At 36.2% G+C, this 21,887-nt stretch overlaps 1 protein-coding gene across 8 annotated transcripts in view; it reads left to right on the forward strand.

Moving 5' to 3' along the window:
• cadm1a (cell adhesion molecule 1a) overlaps positions 1–21,887 on the forward strand; it is a 462,812-nt gene that overhangs the window by 335,594 nt on the left and 105,331 nt on the right. For all 8 annotated transcript variants that reach the window (XM_005161197.5, XM_021468894.2, XM_005161198.5 and 5 more), the window contains 2 exon segments: positions 12,933–13,085; positions 17,292–17,429. In XM_005161197.5, coding sequence (XP_005161254.1) covers positions 12,933–13,085; positions 17,292–17,429 — 291 coding nt within the window.

A 21,887-nucleotide genomic window follows, 5' to 3' on the forward strand; every position in this document is an offset into this window, starting at 1 on the left:
AAGATGCAAATAATAATAATAGTTGTTTCTTATATGTATATAAAGCTTTTCTGGACACCCAAAGAGCTTTACACATTTTTCGGAGGATATCTCCTTACCCACCACAATTGTGCCAGACCGCACACCACACACCAGCTGATTGGTGGAGATGAGACAGAGTAGTGAAACCAATTATGATATAGGGATTTTTAGGAGGCAATGATGGACAGTGGCCAGTGGGCAAATTTGGCCAGGATGCCGGTGTTAAAACCCTACTCTTTTTTCGAAGGCCATCCTGGGATTTTTAACGACCACAGTAAGTTGGGACCTCGGTTTAACGTCTCATCTGAATGATGGCGCTCACTGAGTAGTATAGAGTCCCTATCAATAACTTGGGGTGTTAGGATCTACACAGACCACAGGTTCAACGCCTCCTGCTGGTTTCACCAATGTGTTTATACTCCGTTATACATTTTATTCACAAAGGTTTACTATATGTTTTTCATGTTTACTTTTTGCATAGTAATAATAAGACCTTTGAAATGATAATAATGATCATAATAATAAAAGTATTTTTATTATTTATCACCTTTAAACGTGGGCAGCACGGTGGTGCAGTGGGTAGCACAATCGCCTCACAGCAAGAAGGTCGCTGGTTCGAGCCCTGGCTGGGTCAGTTGACATTTCTGTGTGGAGTTTGCATGTTCTCCTCGTGGTTGTGTGGGTTTCCTCCGAGTGCTCCGGTTTCCCCCACAGTTCAAAGACATGCGGTATAGGTCAATTGAGGAAGCTAAATTAGCTGTAGTGTGCAGTATGTTATTGTGTGCAAGAGTGTGTGGGTGTTTTCCAGTATTGGTTTGTGGCTGGAAGGGGCTAAGCCGAAAAGAAAATTAATAAATCAACCTTCAAACATAATTCTTAAAGCACTTTACATTTAGAAGATGCACGGATAAAAGAAGTTCAACCTGTCAAAACATTAACTCTCATTCTCATTCTCATTCATTTTTCTTTGGCTTAGTCCCTTATTTTTCAGGGGTCGTCACAGTGAAATGAACTGCCAATTATTCCAGCATATGTGAAAAGTGCTAACCAGTGTGCCACCGTGCCAACTTAGTCAATATATTTTAAATACAGTGGTCCCTCGTTATTTGTGGGATTTACGTTCTACAAATAACCATCAATAGGCTAAATCTGTGAAGTATTCAGCTTTATTTTTTACAATAATTATAGATTTAGACTTCTAGATAAGACTGTAAAACCCTCACTACACACTTTATACACTTTTCTCAGACAGGCATTAACATTTTCACACTTTTCTCTCTCTTTTAAATACTCTCAAAGTTCAAACCTTGTAGAAAAGTAAGTTCAATGTTATAGAATAAAACTAAAGATCAAAACTATTTAATCTTCATTTATTTATTACATAATGGCGATCTACAGCCACGTAACGTCTACTTTCCTTTAGCATGTCCAGAAGTTCAACTTTTGTGCGATGGTTAGCATCTTCCTCTGCCTATTGGCTGCTACTGCAGGTGCCTTTGACAGTGCATATTGTTTCGTTGACATTGTGGGGAGAAAACTTGATAACATACAGTACAGCATATAGAGCCACACTGCTAGCGATCGAAGATTTATGTAAGTTTGGCAAGCTGAACGCATTCTTTTCTGTACAGGAGACACTGCACGGAGGAGATTGATTGACAATGCTCTACTGCCAATAAGGCCACAGAACACAATGTGCTATTTAAGATGCAAAACACAATGCATCGTAGAAAAAAAAGCTTGTCAAATTGCACGAAAACAATCTGGGAAAATGCGAGACCACGAAAAGTCAACTCAGTTTTAGCGAGGGACCGCTGTACTAAAACAAACTAAAAATGCAAACCTCATAGATAGATGAGTCGTAAAAAGTGTGTTTTTGTGGGTAATGTAAACACTTTTCAAGATTCTGTGTGTCTTTTTTGTAGGAGATGAATGATTGAAAGGAATGTAAACAATTAAACACGTTTTTGACCTTTGACATTTTTATCCTCTAATTACTCTAAATATTTACACTCAATAGTTTTTTTTTTCTTGTATATAAACTATCATTAAATAATTAAATCATTAAATAATATTCAGCAAGCTGTTAAACCTTATTTAGTTGTGCATTTTTGCATCTGTTTTTTCAATTTGAAAAAAACTTGAAACAAAACATATCTGGGTTTGACCCATATTAGACATTCAAAAGTCCTTAATAGCAAAATCTATAGCAAAAAATAAAAACTGAGGCAGAGTTTATACATCCCTACAGTTTTTTAGCTACATTGTGAAGAAAGCATGGTGTGGCACACTGTAATATATACTATATTTTATTACAGCCATAGAACCCTTTAAAAAGTGGACTTTTGAATTTGGACTAAATTTAGACATTTTATATTACTAAGATGGTAGCAAAGTTGGAAAGGCTCTTTTGAGCTCCTGGCTTTTCAGTAAGTGAAGGAAATGTGAAGATAAAAAGGAAGCTGTGAGGATCTTTGGCAGTCTTCAGCGCTGGTTCAGCAGGAGGCGTTAACTGCTGTGGAGTTTCTAAAGCACCTCCTACTCCTTACACACCTCTTACACCCCCCACCTAGTGCGAGCAGAAAGCAACATTTATTTATTACAGTTATTCAGTAAAGGCCGTTTCACATGACTCAACGTTAGCATCATGTACTGCTTTGACCTCCATGACAAAGACATTCAAGCAAGTGTCATGGAATAAAGTTGATCCAGGTTGATTTATGAGGTTCTTTTTTTATTCTAAAACATCATTAAAATAAGACTTGCGTGCAAAGTTGAAGCTGTTATTACTAAGAATGACGCTTTATGTGTCACACAGATTGTCTGGTGATCGCTGGCTGCTTTTTAAAAGGTCAGTGTCAAATGAGGTCAAAGGTTCAGTAGTTTGAACTTTAGAAGTGGCATTACAACTATATATGATGAGAACTTCACTTCATTGAGTTTTATATCTTGGGGAAAAGGCTTTAAAGAAAAAGTTCACACACAAAAATCTGCTGTTACTATAATTTACTCTCCATTCAATATAGGGCTGCACAATATATCGTTTCAGCATCGATATTGCAATGTGCACACACGCAATAGTCACTTCACAAGATATGCAATGCTGAGTCTGAATTGTGGTTAGACATGAACCATAGAATTGTATTTAATCACTGTATTTATTCAGAATATATACAATTTATGCAAAAAAAAAAATCAAAATTTTTTGTCATGTTTCCAGTCCAAATATCTACATTTCAAAGCAAAAACGAAATCATGGCTGATAATTTTGCTTGTTTTAAGGAAAACTCTTAATTTTGACTTATTGAAAACAAAACAAAAGTTTTACTTAATCTTGAATTTTCAGATAATTGGACTAAAAACGAGACAAAGCAAAGTTGTTAAGCATTTCAAAGCATTTATTATATTGCGATTATTCAATTTCTTTACCTGAAAACTGTTATAGACTCCCCAGAAAACCTGCTGTAAAAATGTTGTGAAACTGTATTCATATCGCAATATATAGCTGAAAAAATATATCGCAATATCAGACATTTCCAATATCATGCAGCCCTAGATCAAGATGTTGGTGACTTTTTTTCTTCAATTGAACATTAAACGTTTTTTTTTTTTTTTTTGGTCCTTGGTTGCCAGTCAATATCTACCAACATTTTGAGGGTCCAAAAACAAATACAAATGCAAAAAAAAAAAGAAAATGAATACCTGTTATTCCTGATGATGCATCTTTTGTTTCACATTGACGCATACATGATGCAAACTCACTGTTTGTTTTCAACAGAGAGAAAAGATAGATGTTTTGTATTGTTTATAAAACTGCTAACTGTGTTTTTCCTGGAAACTGTGATATGCAAAAAGTGTTAGCTTGTGTGCGAATTTGTGCCTGCACAAACATCATTATGCGACAGGAATTTCACGCTCCAGACAGTCGTGAACATGCTCAAGACCATTTGACAAGCTGTGGATTAAATGAGCAAAATATCACATGAGTAAAGCTTTGCAACATCGCTCAAACAACAGCCATGTTGAAATAGAGCTGTATAACATACATACAAGTGTGTTGATGCATTTAAAGCAGTTTGATTGCACTAGTGTACAAATGAAAAGAAACAACTACATGGTGTTGTAAAAAACATTTTGTGTGAGGATAACTACTTATTTAATAACTACTTTATTCCACAATGGACTCAAATCTCAAGTTGACTGTTTTGGCAGCTGAGTAAAAGTCCAAATATCACTTTAGGTAATTACAGAAAGTCTCTTGCATTTTTCATAGAACAATTGCTGATAGAAAAACATTGGATTAAATGAACATTGTAGAAAGTAATTTTCCTCAGAGAATGTATTTCTCATATATTACTCCAATGAATATATGGAAAACTTATTTTTATATCTTTATACACAGATAATCATACACACTATCTTCATAAACCACATATTTAAGTCTAAACAACTACATTCTCTCTTAAAAATGGATTCAAACTACAATCTATGAAACTAATTATGTTGTATTTACACATGTCTAGTGAGTTTTTTCCTCCACCAGTACACTCACAATGATAAAAACTGTAGAAATTGATATTCAGGAAATTGGTAACTGTGAACATACATGGCTAGAAAGACCTGTCAGCCAATTAGATTTGAGAACCAGAACCAACCATTGTATTAAGGCAATAATAACGTTGTAAATAATGTAGTTTCATACACAAACCAATTGTTTCACTTAATTAATCTTCATTATATTATCAGGTATTCATTTAGTTACGTCTGTCTGTATGCTTTTTTATTTATTTATTTATTTTATTTTATTTTTTTGACTCTCAAAATGCCAGTTGCTATTGGTTTGCATTTTATAAATCACCAAGTGCAACATTGTCAGACAAAACATTCTTTAAAACTTGGAGCCATACGATTACACTGGTGTGATCAGTATAGGCTGGTCCATGGAGCATACTGTATATGATCATAATGGTATGATTAGAACATTGGGTGCACATTAAATACACGTAAGTGCTAGCAAAATATAGTATTTATGGTTTGTAAAATATATGCAATGTCAATGGAGATGGCAATAATAATAATTCTTAAACATAATGAGAAAATGTGTATTATTCACATCACATACACACTTAATTTTAAGGTTACTAGATCATTTATAGTATCCTTCTCCCAGTTAAACCACCTCTTACTCTTGATTATTTCAAGGGAAGTTGATGAATGAACATGTTGTAAGTCCAGCAGCTCTAATTTCTCCACTGCAAGACAGAATAGCGGTGCTCATCACATTTACACATATTTAAACAGCGCAATACACATGCTTACATGTATTTAAGACAATAATATCACAATATTATTAGGACATTTGTCAGTTTTTGCACAAAATGGAAAAATGAAACAAAAACATATGCATAATTCATCAGGGCGACAGTGTTACATGGTAAACTTGACACAGCTCAGTGGAATCCCTAAAGCAACATGTTCTACAAAACGATCAAATTAAGGCCCAATCCCAATTCTATTTTTGTATTCCTTCACCTTGGCCCTTGAAACAGAGTGTGATGGGGAAGGGCTCCAAAATGTTCTTCTAAGAAATGGGACACCACTACAACACCTGCGCATGTCATCATATGTCATCGTGAGCTCTTGCTTCACATGAGATCAATGATGGCAACAGTAGTTGTAGCTGTAGTTATTCCAGTTTCGTTAATTTCTTTTTGGTATCCTTCTTTAGGAAATCGCTGAAGGCAGCAATATCATGTTATTATAATGATATAATGTGGCAATGTGTTTTTAACTCTATTGTGCATTTGCACTATGGCCCGATTCATCTATGTAAACAAATGAACACAACATTAACATTATAGCAGACACTGTAAAAAGCTATTCACAGCCACTAGACCTTTCTGACAGGGTATTCAAGTGTCATTGAGTGTCAAAATGTTGTGGGACTACTATACATGACCTATTATTATGGATTATAGATATCAAAATTTAGCAGTTTTTAATTTAACATTTTTTTTTTTTTTGAGCATAACGTTAAAACATGAACGCCGTTATAAATATATTGCTTGTTTGTTTTAAAAAATTGTTAATAATGACAAAAAAATACTAATTTGTGCATCTCCTAACTTCCGGGTGCAGCTATGCTACCATTTCTTACCTCTTGGTTTCGAGTGTGGTCCTAAAAAATCTCCCTTTCAAGGGGTATCTAGCCCTTCCCCTAAGCCCTATGCCATCAAGATAAAGAGAAATGGGAACCCGTAAAACGAGGGGTAGGGGTAAGGGGTAGAATTGGGATTGGGCCTAAGGGCGTACTCACACTATTTACAGTTGCCTTGAACCGGGCCAAAGCACGCTTGTCCCCCCTCCCGTCTCCCCTTACGGCCCGCACTCACAATACATTGGGCCTCGCATGCATTCACTCAGCACTCTAGAGAACTGGTGTTTTCTTTAGTTTTATTGTTTAAGTCGTTTGATATGGGGTGACGCAGTCAAATATTTGGGCGAACAGATCAGCCACTTTTAATGCTCATAAACAATCATAATGTCCTCAGTGCAGCTGTCGTTCAGTGAGGGGTTTGCATCTTTATTTACTACGAAAGTTTGCGTTTATTGAACAGTAAGAAGGATTAACAAACGCAAATGAAACAATCCCTTAAATGTCACGTCTCGCTTTCAGTTTCGGGCTCAGGCACGTTTTGCATTTACACACAAGCGTACCGCGCCAAAGCCCAAGTGAACTGCGCTCTGGCACACCTCTTCCAACCGGGCCAGGGCCGGCCAAGTGAACCGTGCCTGAGCCTGATTCAGAGCACTCACACTTTACAAATGATCCAGGAAATGGGCCTGGGTACGGTTCGGATAGCATAGTGTGAGTAGGCCCTAAGAAAGTCACACAGGAGTGTCCGAGTATCTAAAACTTACATGTGAAATGGTTGATTTTGTATTGACGTAAAAGCCACCCATATCTTGGTATGGAATGAAGGTAAAAAAATTAACAATATACATTTTTGGGTTGAACTACCCATTTAAATGATATCAGATGAGGATTTTATGATCTACTGAGTGAAGGTTGGGCAGATTTTGAGTGCATTTGTCGCAAACCGCTATGTAGCAATGCATGTGGGATACCATGAGATTTTAAGTCTCCTATTTTCTCTGCAATGTGTCATGCTGAGAGGACACAAAGCTGTGACAGTGTTATCTCACATTGTCTTTTTGTCCTTGCTGTGTTGTAATCTTTCCCTTTTTTATTTCCTGAGCCATTCGTGTATATGCTGCCCGTTGCATATATTTCTGTCCTCATATGTCACCAACACACAGTCATTGTGCAAGAATTAAGGACCAGCATCACCATTCCCAAACATCCTCTGTCCGAATGAAACCCTAAGAACATAATACAGGTTAAAGCCTTGTAAAAATCCCCAGCAAATGAAAGACACAGAATCCAAAACATTTGTCCATGCTTCTTTTTTAAGGTTGATAAGCTTTAAAGGGTTTTGTCAGGCAGGGAAGCTGGTTTACTGGGCAGTGCGCCCTCAGAAGGGAACAGAATCCATGCTGAGCTTCATTCTCCAGCAGTCCCACAGCGCACTGGATGTAGCTGGCCGACAGAAGCGCTCTCTCTCACTGCGGTGGGACAACCTCCTGGGGCCCTGCAAGCTCTCGCTGTCACCGTGTCCGGCGCTGTGTCCGAAAATGCTACAGCAAGCAGCAAAGGGCATGTACACAGTGAGACATGTTGTTGTTGTTGTTGTTTGGACCATAATGCACTGCTTTTTTTATGAAAGTTTTGACTTTCCTTTGCAAAAAGTCTGAATGTTCTGAGGGCATATTATTTTTACAACATCTCATTTGCATACATTTCTTGTTTAAAGTTTATATTAAATCAAAATTGACACTATTTGATCGTATTGGGAATGGATAAAAAGTGCAGTTTACCTTAAAAAACTGCAACTTTATTTTCCTCTCATATAACAGATTTCTCCTTCTACCACATGTCATTTCATTTCTTAAAGTCCCTTTTGGATGCTTTGGGTTTACATTTTTATGACAAGACAAATTTGGTTTATGTTGAAAACGTCATCATGTGACAGTTAAAAAATATAGTCATTGTTTATTCATTTATAACTTATTGTTATATTTTATTTTAAATCACTGTGAAAAAAAATATTAATTAGGGTAATATATGTACTGGGCATGTAACAGAAATATCAGGAAAATATCAATATCAGTATCATTTGATCTTTTTTGACAAGGAAAGTGACTCTTCAACAAATTAGTAAGATTTTTTTAAATATTTGAAAATATTAATTAAGTAACAAATGTATATATTTTGAGTATGATGTAGTTGCCAACTGGTATGATACTTCAAATTGTTTAATAGTGTAAATGTCTGATTCTTTGTATTTTAAAAAATACTTTGAAAACTGTATTTAAGTAAAACTAAATAAAATAACATCAGTAATATCAATAATTTATAATCCATTATTCAGTGGTTAGCACTGTTGCCTCACAGCAAGAAGGTTGCTTGTTCAAGTCCTGGCTTTGCCAGTTGGCTTTTCTGTCTGAAGTTTGCATGTTCACCCTGTGTTTCCTTTGGGTGCTTCGGTTACCCTCACAGTCCAAAGACAAGCAATATAGATTAATTGAAGAAACAAAATTGTCCGCAGTGTATGATTGTGAAGGAGAGTCTATGGGTGTTTCCCAGTACTGGATTGCAGCTGGATGGGCAAAACATATTCTGGATAGGTTTTTTTTTTTTTTTTTTTTTTTTTAATTATTCGATTTTTAAGTATATTTTTGCTTCTCTTTGACATGGACACTCTTGCTTTTCATTTTCCCCACCAACAGCTCAAAGGTCATGAGCGGTAGGGTCAGGGAGGTTGCAAGCAGTGCTTCAAAAATTCAGTACATGCTCAGTACATGCATGACCTTTCTCAGTTCTTCTCTGAATATCGAAAGTTCTTTCTTTACTTCGAAGCTTTTATTTGCCTCACCGATATGGGCTCCCCAGTTCCTTGCCCTCTCTTTTCCCCATTAGAGCTGACACCACGCTTATTCATGTTTTCATAATGCTCTAATTATTGCTGTCTCTCCACCTGACGCACAGTCACAATAGATTATAAACCCGTTTGCCTTCTTGCTCCTTATCAGTTCATTTTAATCCTCGCATTTCCCCAATCAATAAATTGAATTAAATCATTAGCTTCTGCCTGCCCTCCCCTTGACAGCCACATTCCCGCTTTCAAGCTGGCCGCTCTAATTAGTGGCACATTACGCGGCCGCTACATGAAAGCAGCGCTGCTTGCCGTTTCAAAACAAAGACCACCACAATGGCAGCTGGAGATCACAGCGCTGCTGTTGGTCCGTTTGTTTCTCTTCTCTTTTTTTTTTCGAAGCGTGTGGCTGTATCGCTCCCAAGCTCAGACTTGTACCTGAATAAACACCACACACACACTTGGGTTCAGCGGAATATAGATGTGAAAGCTACACGCGCGTGATGTTTTATTTATTTGTATTTTCGCTCTGAGCTTACGCCGCCCTGACATCATGATCAAAGGTGAGAAATGTTTTGCCTTGGCAGCAGGGTCTTCCACGTGCGAGTGCGCTGATCTGGGAGAGAAATGGACTTTGCATCTCCCACGCGGATGGCAGCGGCACGCTCTCGCAGTGGGCTTGCACGTAGAAGAAATAGAGAACGGTGAAGATCTTTTTCCTTTTGTGACTCACAGAGAGTCTACAGCCCTTGTAGAGCGGCATGTTTTTTTCTCTCTCACTCTCTCTCTCTCGCTCGCTGTCTCTGTCTATCTTTTTCTTTTGAATGAAAGCGAAAGAGCATGGCTAACCAGCTGGATCCAAGAACAATCAACACCCCGCACCATCAGGGCCTGCTTTCATGATCCCATCGCCTCAAAAATCTCTAATGATGCCCGATTATTTCTTTATTTATTTCCCCTTTTATTTATTTCTTTATTTATTTATTCATGGTGCTCTCTTTTTTTTTTTTTTTGCACGCGGCTTTGAACTCTGCTGTTGCGGGCAAGAACAAACGTGTGCGAGTGCTCTCGGTGTCGTAAATGGTCTGTCGATCGGCCTGGAATTTATCTGCGAGTGGGGGGCGGATGGGGATGGGGGAGACGGCAGGCTTTCATCTCTCTCTTTCGACCATGTCTCTCTTTCGCCAATCTCTCCCTCTCTTTCTCTCTTTTACACTCAGCACCATTTACTTTTCACGCTCAGCCTCACACACCGGCAAAGCGAGCCCTAATGGACTCCTCATTATTCTGGGCCGAAAGGATTCCGTTCCTCTGCGTAATTAGGAGAGGGAACCGTAAGTTAGGATCGACATGAGATTCTCAAGTGAGCTTGATCAGCTTTTAAGCATGGAAGTGACTGGTGTGTTGGATACAAGCGCACAGGTGTTTTTTAGCTTTATCAAGTAAGCATTATTCAGCATATATGAAATCATATTGGAACGTTATACCATGCCTGCATTTATTTAGCCTATTTTTAAAGGGCTTGTGTGTAGTACCGATGCTAAACACAGGCCAGGGTGACAATAGCCCACTTTAAAAGCTGGTTCATCCAATTAAATGAGACACACAAATGTTATATACACTTGACATGCACTAGTTGTCAATTTAAGCCTTTGATTCCAATTCAATTCAATCCTCCTTCTCTAAAACTGTTCCTGATTGGTCTTTACTCATTGTCATTACTCAACAACCATACTTAAGATCTAGTTTGCAGGGGTTAAACTTCTAGACCTTTTTAAATGGTGTGGGAAAACGCAGTATTATTTTGTCACAGTCAGATCTCTGATGCCCTATTGCTTTTTCCAATCAACCATTTAATGCCACTCAATTAGGATTTTCTCAAGGCCTACCCAGCTCCCTGCAGATTTTTCGCAAATCCACAGTTTGGGAAACCCTGATGAAATATAATATTATTAAATATTAATATTACACTTGTCATTGCAACAAGGAATACAATGTATTTTCATTCTCGTGTTTTAGATACTTACGTTTGCAGCCAGACCCTTCTCTGTTAATATGAAAACAATCAATGTGAAATCGATGTGATAAACAAGTTGGATCAAAAAGTATTCTAAAAGTAATCCAAAATATAGCCGGAATACATTACCTAAAATGTTTACCTATATGTTACTAAATACAATTTTCATCATGGCGTTTGTAATAAAATAGACATCATTTAGTACAGCATGCTGTACAGGGGTAATCTTGGACACACTGAATACTGTAGTGGTAGACTGGAACAAAACTCCACACTCATCCAGCCTATCATTTGGTAAATGTACTATAATTGGCTGAGGAACTGTATGGAGCAAGTCAAATCAGTTGCCAGGCTATTGGGATTTCTCCCAGTGCTCCCAATGGCCCGTTCCAGTGTATATGTAACTTTATGAATTAAGTTGAACTAAAATAAATTATAAATGTATATATAAAATATTCCCAATTATACACGCACACTCATACATATACTAAAATAATTACTAAACAAAATATAAATAATAAAATAGTACTAAAACTTGTACTACTTGTACAAGTTTTTTGAGGGGCTTGTCTAACGTTCCCGATATTGGTTTCTGAGGATTTTGGTTTTCCCTGAAATTCAAACTCGTTGTGAAACAAAGTAAGCTTGTTAGTTTACTGAAGTAAAAGAGTGAGTTTGATTAAGGGTTGTCTATAGCTTGTAGTTAGTTAGTTAGTTAGCTAGTTGCTTAGTAATCCTACAGTAGAACAATTTGATAAATTATGCAAAGATGATCTTTTTGAAATTGCTTTGTTTTTTCTAATTTTGGTAAGTCGCCAATTTCTAAAGAAAATTATTTTTTTTWAAAAATGGTTTACGATCATTTAGTTGGAGTATTTTACAATCACTAGTGATGTTCCAGATGAGAGTGAATTTGATGAATCAGTTACAATGTTACAATCCCTGGCAGTCTAGGGGAGTGCAGTTTCACAGTATTTGGTTGCGCAAAAACTTAAGTAAATTGTGCTACAAAGTAAGCATGGACAACAAGAATTAGTGAACAAATGATAGTGATTTATTTGCAAAAAGTGATAGTGAATCATTGAATGGAATATATAAAGTATATATAATATCAGAGACAATAAACTATGAAATGTTAGAAAGACTGGCTATGTGTGAAAAGAAAATAATCAAACAAAACCTAACTAATATTCACAACAAACCCCCTCTAATCTACTCTAATAAACAAAAGATATAAAACATAAATCCTTAACCTCAATGATATCCTATCTAATCTACATTAAAATAAAATAATTATTGATGCAAGCTAAATAGTATTTCAGGGGTACTAACATCATGGATAATAACATTTGGATTTCTATTTGTTTATAGTCTCTAAAACTCCAGAGAGCCAAAAGTGGCCATAAAGCACCCATGTATGATATCTGCTCACCACAAAGCTAGAAGGTTTTTTTTCTGCTAGGTGTTAAAATGAAACTGCACTTGGGTGTCAGAGTGGTCCAGCATGGCATGTCCCATGGCCACTGTCCCTGTTTCAAACCCCAGTGATATAAAGCTCAGGTCAGATGATGCCAGAAATAGATGCACTGGTGCTTCTGAGTTTAAAGCAATCTCAATCACTTCACATACTCCCATGGAGCAGCTTTCAACTAATCTGAAGAATATATTGTACCTTCCCTATTTGCTTGACTCCCCTGGTGTTGTATATAAGCAATGGCTTAAAAGGAGCATATGGCTGATTTTCTTTTCTCAGCGAAAACACAATCTAGCCTTCAAATGGAAAAAAAATACTGCTAATTATCTCCTACATGTTTCTATTGTTGCTTAAAATGGAAGTGGAGTGTGAAGATGTGACTTTTCATTCTATCATCTGCTCTCTTTCTCTATTGACTCCGCAGCCCTGAAAGATGCTCGATTCCAGCTGGTCAATTTCTCAGACAACGAGCTTCGTGTATCGTTATCCAACGTGTCTCTGTCAGACGAGGGCAGATACGTGTGCCAGCTCTACACAGACCCTCCACAGGAAGCCTACGCCGACATCACTGTGCTAAGTATGAGCTCACATCTACACTACACACTGTATGTACACTTTCTTTGTCGTCTGTAGTTTTGACATACTGCATTGGACCCAGTTTAGATCCACACAAATGTTTTTTTTTAAAAAACCGTTATGATGTATCATGAATAACCATACTTATTAACTAACTCATTAACCAGTCAGGTTTGTGTAAAGTAGCTGAGGATGAATACGATGTGCTACTGGATGTATACAGATAAAGTCAGAATTATTAGCCCTCCTCAATTAATAGCCCCCTGTATATTCTCTGTTTAAAGGAGAGAAGACTTTTTCCACACGTCTAAACATACCAGTTTTAATAACTTTTTTCTAATAACTGATTCTTTTATTTTTGCAATAATTACAGTACATAATATTTTACTAGATATTTTTCAAGACACTAGTATTCAGCTAAAAGTTCAAAGGATTCAACCAGCGTTGGACAATAATGCGTTATATTCTTGAAATGACAATTCTTTTGACAGTAACTTTAGTTTTTGCTTTATTTGTTTCTGATTATAACATTCGGCTGGTTTCAGCTGATTCATTTCTGTGCTGCTGGTCTGACTTAAATAAATTAGTGTTTAAAATTATTTTTTTATTTAAGTTTGTCTCATGTTTTAGTTGTCAGAATGCAAATGAAATAAAACTGAAGTTGCTCAACAGTGTATTCTCCATGCAGCACTGAAGTGATGTTATAAGAGCATTAATAAAAACATTAAATCAAAATTGCTTTTATCAGTAATGCATTACTTCATGGTGTAAGTAATATATATACTCATACAGAATTATTAGCCCCCTTTGAATTTTTTTTCCTTTTTTAAATATTTTCCAAATAAAATTAACAGAGCAAAGAAATGTTCCCTTTTTCATTTTTTTACATTATTAGCCCTTTTAAGTTATATATTTTTTTCTGAAATCTACAGAACAAACCATCTATATACAATAACATGATTAATTATCCTAACCTGCCTAGTTAGCCTAAGTTACGTTAACCTTAGTTTAAAGATAAGCCTTTAAATGTCACTTTAAGAAGTGTCTTGAAAAAATCTAATAAAATATTATGTACTGTCATCATGTACTGTCATCATTTATGATAGTCATCATAAAAAATTGTTATTAAAGTTATGAGAAATTAGTTATTAAAACTATTTTGTTAAGAAATTTGCTTAAAAAAATCTTCTCTCCGTTAAACACAAATTGGGGAAAAAATTTACGGGCCTAATAATTCAGGGGGGCTATTCTGACTTTAACTGTGTGTGTATGTATATACACACACACACACACATATATATATATATATATATATATATATATATATATATATATACATACACACACACACACACACACACACACACACACACACACACACACACATATATACACACACACAAACACAAACACACTTTTAGTTGGGGTCATAAACCTAAGGTTGAGACTGTTGTTTTGTCCATCTGATTTCCCAGAAGGCACACGGTGCCTAAACAAACACCTACAGACACAAACAAACACATGCAGGGCTTCTTTGTTTCCTGTGAAATCCTTTTATGATCAATCACCAGAGTGAAGCAGCTTTTATGAGATGCTGCAGCAGTGTAGAATCAAGATATAGCCATTCATCTTCACCCAACAGAAGGGCTGATACACAGCCAAGCCAGATCCTGAGCACTGGCTCATTCATATTTTAGAAGGGGTCTGCTAAACCACACAGACACTCACAGATGCACACACACAAATACTGTCAGTGAGGTTTGGAGGGGCTGCTAAAAGCTCTCTAACAACTCAACAAACACTTCACCTGCTAGTTTCTTTGAGGACTCAGCTGCATGTTGGGCCCATTCAGTGGAATTATTGTTTATGTGTTTGTGCATGTGTGTCTTCGGTACATGCAATGCGTTGTGCGTCTTGACATAACTGCATGGAAAAATCAGCTGCACTTAAAAGTGATTATTCAAGAGCACAGTTTAGTGCGGGTGGGTATTGAGGAAGCACTGAATGGCGTCGAGTGGCTGTTTCCAGAGCTTCAGACGCCCGAGATGGAACATAATGCTTGAATGAAACCCTGCTGCTCGGGGAGAATGAGAAACCTCTACCTTTGAATTATCCTCTCCGTAAAAACACTGCACATTTATAATAGATTGTTGGAAAGGTTTTTGACTAGTTTTTTTAGATGTTGAGCCTCTTGGAAATAAATATTACTAAATTCAAAAATTTTACAAACGGCAATAATGTAAAATGCTATTATTTAAAAGAATATAGAATTACTTTCTTATATAATTCAACTGAGAAGTAACATATTTTAATATTAATAGAAAAAAATTGTATTAAACACAAGAGGATTGAGTATACAAGAGGATGAAAAGAAATTGAAACAAACTGGAGGCAAGGATGGATACATATGGATAGCTTCTTTTAGTTTTTTTAAAGTAAAACCTATGTTGGATCATACCATTTGTTATTGTGAACAATCCTAATAACAGTTTCAAAAAACATATTGCGGAAATATTTTCAACATTGAATATACAACCATTGATGTTAATAATTGATTATTATGGCTTCCAAATCATTATATATATTCACCGACAACTTCATTGGGTACACCTCTCCAACTGCTCATAAACGCAAATTTTTTAATCAGCCAATCACATAGCAGCAACTCAATGCATTTAGTCATGTAGACATGGTTAAATGATCAGTTCAAACTGAGCATCAGAATGTGAAAGAAAGGTGGTTTAAGTGACTTTGAACATGGCATGGTTGTTGGTGCCAGACAGGCTGGTCTGAGTATTTCAGAAACTGCTGATCTACTGGGATTTTCACGCACAACCATCTCTAGGGTTTAAAGAAAACTCGAAAAAGAGAAAATATCCAGTGAGCGGCAGTTCTGTGGCCGCAAATGCCTTGTTGATGCCAGAGGTCAGAAGAGAATGGCCAGACAAGTTCAAGATGATTGAAAGGCAACAGTAACACAAATAACCACTCGTTACAACCGAGGTATACAGAGGAGCATCTCTGAACGCACAGCACAGCAGCAGAAGATCACACCGGGTGCCACTCCTGTCAGCTAAGAACAGGAAACTGAGGCTACAATTAGCACAGGCTTAACAAAAATAACCAATAGAAGATTGGAAAAAATGTTGGTCTGATAAGCCTTGATTTCTGCTGGTAGGATGGTAAAATGGTAGGATTTCCTGCCTTGTATCAAAGTTTCATGCTGGTGGTGGTGGTGTAATGGTGTGGCGGATATTTTCTTGGCACACTTTGGGCCCACTCGTACCAATTGAGCATCGTGTCAACGCTACAGCCTACCTGAGTATTATTACTGACCATGTCCATCTTTTTATGACCACAGTGTATCCATTTTCTGATGGATACTTCCAGCAAGATAACGCGCCATATACTTAAGCGCATATCAACTCAGACTGGTTTCTTGAACATGACAATGAGGTCACAATACTCAAATGACCTCCACAGTCACCAGATCTCAATCCAATAGAGCACCTTTGTGATGTAGTGAAATTAGAGATTCACATCATGTATGTACAGCCCACAAATTTGCAGCAACCGTGTGATGCTATCATGTCAATATGGACCAAAAGCTTAGAGGAATATTTCTAATACTTTGTTGAATCTATGCCACGAAGAATTAAGGCAGTTCTGAAGGCAAAAAAAAGGGTTCCAACCCTGTACCAGTAAGGTGTATCTAATAAAGTGTCCGGTTAGTGTAAGTTTGTTCTCTGAAGTAATATGTCAGACTGGAGACAGTGGTAAAGATCAAAGATAATTAGCAATTGTGTTGTTTATATTGTAATTCTGATAAATGAAATGCATTTTTAGTACACAAAAAGCACTTATTTCCTATTTGTTCCAATTATCTTAATTATTCCAATCTTTTCACCGATAATGTTTCCTTGTTAAGATATGCCTGTGAACATTTCCAATTATCCAAGTCAGGGCTGAATGTTTCAACAGATTTGTTCTAGTCAACTGGATGTATTGCTTTCTGTTGCATAAGATGTTTCACCAGCGATCGTCTACTCATCAGAGTACATACTTCATCGCGGTTCACTCTTTTACTTTATTTTCTCTGATGTGTTCATCCTTCTGTGTTAGTCCATCACTGCACCCTGGGCTGAATGAGACTGTAGTGGTGCTTGATTTACAGAGCGCCTTGTAAAATCTGTCTGTCTTTTCTCAGTCCCACCAGGAAACCCAATCATAGAGTCCCGCGAGGACATCGTCAGCGAGGGCAACGAGACAGAGATAACCTGCACCTCCATGGGCAGCAAACCCGCCGCAACCATCAGATGGATGAAAGGAGACAAAGAGCTACAGGGTGGGTCAAGTCACATTGTGTACTCACAAACAAACCCGCCGTTTACCAGGTTGTTTTTCTGCCGCAAACTTTCCTTTGATGCTTAATGTATTAAAAAACAATATGGTTTAAAACATCTTACAATTACTTTGATTAGTACTAGCAATAAGCAATATTGCATGTACATAATGCTTAGTTATACCACTGTTTTAGGTCACACTTTATTTTAATGTACAATAAAGACTATTAACAAACCATTAACATTTAGCTCTAGTAAACTACTAAATAGCTGCTTTTTAATAATTTGTAAGTTATTTGTTGGGTTTAGGTATTGGGTAGGATTAGGGATTTAAAATATAATTATATTTTAAGTACTAATAATCAGTTAATATATTAATAATATGCAGATAATAAGAAGTAATAATATAAATAATATTTAGTAGTAATAATATAAGTAGTAAATAATATAAATTGTTACTTAAACTTAAGTGATACCCTGTTTTAAATTTTGAGCTCAGTAAGGGTGCTTTCACACATGTAGATCAATTCAGTTCCAGGGTTTATTTTGAAGAGTTGCATTAAATCCGCTTAGCTGTCATACATTGTTATTTTAATTTATGGTGATGAGAAATAAAACATTATAAGCAAAAATGTACACTTTATTTTGACACCCACAGACATCGTCACCAAAATATAAATCAGAGATGTAAGACCTTCTCTTTCATAGCTTCATTTCAGTTGTCAAGTTTTGTAAAAATCTATCTATTGTATCAATCAATCTATTCAGAAACATTGGCTAAATTTTGCATTATAGGCTTAAATTATAGAGAAAAATATCAGATGAAGCGAGACTACAGTCTGACCATGATGCAGATCAATGTTGATCAGTAGTGTGGAACAATAGTCCTTCTACATTCATTCATTCATTTATTTATTTTTTCGGCTTAGTCTCTTTATTAAGCCGGGGTCGCCACAGCGGAATGAACCGCCAACTTATCCAGCATATATTTTACACAGCAGATGCCCTTCCAGCCGCAACCCATCTCTGGGAAACATCCATACACACTCATTCACACACATACACTATGTACAATTTAGCTTAGCCAGTTCACCTGTACTACATGTCTTTGGACTGTGGGGGAAACCGGAGCACTCGGAGGAAACCTAGGCAAATGCAGGGAGAACATGCAAACTCCACACAGAAACACCAACTGACCCAGTTGAACCAGCGACCTTCTTGCTGTGAGGCGACAGCACTACCTACTGCACCACTGCGTCGCCTAGTCCTAAAACAAAATATCATGAAAATAAAATAAAAACTATCCGATGGTAATTTCTGTCAATTTTCCTATCAGATGAACAGCACTAGTGATAGTTCAGCATGCTTTCACTTTCGTATTCGACATGAAACGTACATTTACCAGTAGGATTAACATACAGCCCCACTCATCATGCACTCTTCATATAGTCATATATATGGCTATTACACAACCATATTACACTGTGATATAGCCTAGTTTGTTGGTTTATTAGATCACATTGCTTTCTCGCTACAATCGATCCGATCCAGAGTTCGTTTCAATCGAGCTTAGACCACCTCATTCAGGTGATCTCTGACCGATTGGTTTGGCGTGGATCAGAGCGCGATTGCGGGTTTCACATATGCTAAACAAACCATGCTAACTGGGCAAACAAGCCAGGTTCCGAAACAAGCATCTAGGTGTGAAAGCACCCTAGAATTTGATTTGGGTTTTTTTAAGAAATTGATTTTTTCAGCATTATCTCAAACTAGATCGATCAACAGTGATAGTTAAAGGGAGATCCAAATTGAAAATGTACTCAACCTCAAGTTATTCCAAACCTTCATGAGTTTCTTTATTCTTTTTCTATTCAAAGAAGATATGTTGACATTCATAAGAGGAAAACAAATACTATGGAGGTCAATGGTGTCAAATGGAGTATATCATGAGAGATTCTTCAGTTTTGAGTAAACTAGCCATTTTAAGTCTTTTTAAAGGGATAGTTTACCAAAAAAAAATTAATTCTGTCATAATTTGTTCTTCCTATTATTGTTTCAAACCTGTTTAAGTTCATTTCGTCTGTTGAACACAGTAGAAGAAATTTTTGAAGAAGCCAGTAGCCATTGACTTCCACAGTAGGGAAACATTATGGAACTCAGCCTTCTTTACAAATATCTTCTTTTGTGTTAATGTGTGTTCATCTGGAAAAAATGTACTCAAATAAAACATTCATAATGCTACAAAGCATTTATTTTTCTATTTTAAAGAGGGTTAATTTTAAAATAAATCACAAGGCTAAACTTACTGTATAAAGAAAAGAGTTTAAAAACACGAAATTCAAAAAATATGTTTATATTTACTATATCTTAGGAAAAATATTATTATTATTATTATTATTATTATAGATTATTATTTTTTAAGACACATGATAAATATTGAATAATTTAAGGTTATTTTGAATGTATATTAGGATCAAGTCTTACCTTGGATTTATAGAAACAGAAATCTATTGTAGGAGAACTGTAAAACATAAGTTAATTGTATTGTAAATGGCATTACAACAAAGGTAGGAATTCAAATGCAGCTTTATTAAGAGAATGCAAAGTCAAAACATGTACTATAGGGTTGAATTTCCAAGGCTGAGCAAAAAGGGTAATCCATAAAAAAGGCAAAAGGTCAGCTAATGCAGCAAACAATCACAGAAACCAAGGAACTATCCAAGATGCTAGGAAACCGCTTTAAAATTGTCAGGCGGAGCACAAATGAGACTTAACACAGTGTAAGTATGAAAGTGAATCTTAAAGGAGCTGTTTACACCTGGTCATTTCTGATCTGATTCATTCAAATGAATTCAGGTGGTCTAGGATGCATTTTAGACTAAACTGGGCAGATCTAAATGCATCTGGTTGTAATAATAATAATAATAATAATAAATTTAATTTGTATAGCTTTTTCTACATACATGCAACTCAAAGTGCTACACAAACAACAAACAAGCATTGAAACAAAGCACATAAAAATATAGACAAATAAAGCATAATAAACAGCAAATATAAAGTCAGCAAACGGTTTGGATTATATTTTGATAAGCAGTCAGAAATATAAGAAGGTGTGATGTGTTCTCATTTCTTCAATTTCATTAAAAGTCTGGCTGCTGCATTTTGTATCAGTTGCAGCTTCCTTATAGAACCCTTAGGTGAACTGGTATAAATAGCATTGCAATAATCAAGCCGAGAGAAAATAAAAGCATGAATTATTTCTTATCATCATCAAAAGGTAGGAAAGTAATATTTCTCAAATGATAAAAACATGTAACTTGATTAATATGACAATTAGGATCACAATCGAAAATAAAACCAAGGTTCTTTAATTCTTTTTTGGATTGTAAACCTAAAGAACACAATATTGCTTCAATCCTCTCTCGCTCAGGTTTTTTGCCCACAATAAGAATTTCTGCTTTAACTTAATTCAACTTTAAAAATATTGAAAAAAAAAGTAGAAGCCACATATATAAATGTTACTTTTCCCAAAATAAATAAATAAATAAATGTGAGAGTGTTATAAAGGTTAGATGACATTGCCAGATGTACTCTTACATTGATAATGCAAAACACAATGCCACCGTTTGGAATGTTTGTTTAATCATTAATATGATCAAAAATAAATGGAGCAATTTCAGAATCAGGTAGCTATTCGATCAGAAAAAAAATGCTTACTGTGACTAGGGGTTCATTCTTCGTACAATCATTACTCAATTAGCTGGATTTGGATGTTGACGATTTTACACAATCAAGGATCGTTTCGTTCTTCAAAACTTATCTGAGACTTGTTGTCATAGTAACTGTTCTGTTGCTCAAGCCTGCATAGGTGCATGTTCATATCATATAAACAAGATTAGATTGGGTCAGTTTAAGCAAAGATAATACCGAAAGTATGTACTGAATGCTGATCTTAAAAGAATACATTTTAAAAATGTATGCAAAAAGGAATTATAATTTATGTGTTATCTGTTTTATCACTAATATGTCGGTGATTGATACGGGCGAAGCAGTGGTGCAGTAGGTAGTGCTGCCGCCTTACAGCAAGAAGGTCGCTGGTTCGAACCTCCGCTCAGTTGGCATTTCTGTGAGGAGTTTGCATGTTCTAGGCATCTTGTCTAGGCTAATATAATAAAGAAAATCTTTTCTAAATGTAGTACTGAATACATAGATATGCATTGAAATACATGATGAAATACATGAGAGTGTACAGCTTGCAGCCCACAACTAACGTGGGAAGGTTTTGCGTGTCATATTTAACAAACCGTTTACTGCTAATTTAATTTTGCTTACATGGATAATTGAATATTAATCAGATGATATCATTACGTTGCTGTGCCGTTAGCCAATCGTTACACTGATGTTCATGATTTCGAGGCTAGATCCATCCTTCACAACACATGCTGCGATCTCAGATCAGT

This window comes from Danio rerio, chromosome 21, assembly GCF_049306965.1.
Source record: "Danio rerio strain Tuebingen ecotype United States chromosome 21, GRCz12tu, whole genome shotgun sequence".
In the NCBI taxonomy this organism is placed as follows: domain Eukaryota; kingdom Metazoa; phylum Chordata; class Actinopteri; order Cypriniformes; family Danionidae; genus Danio; species Danio rerio.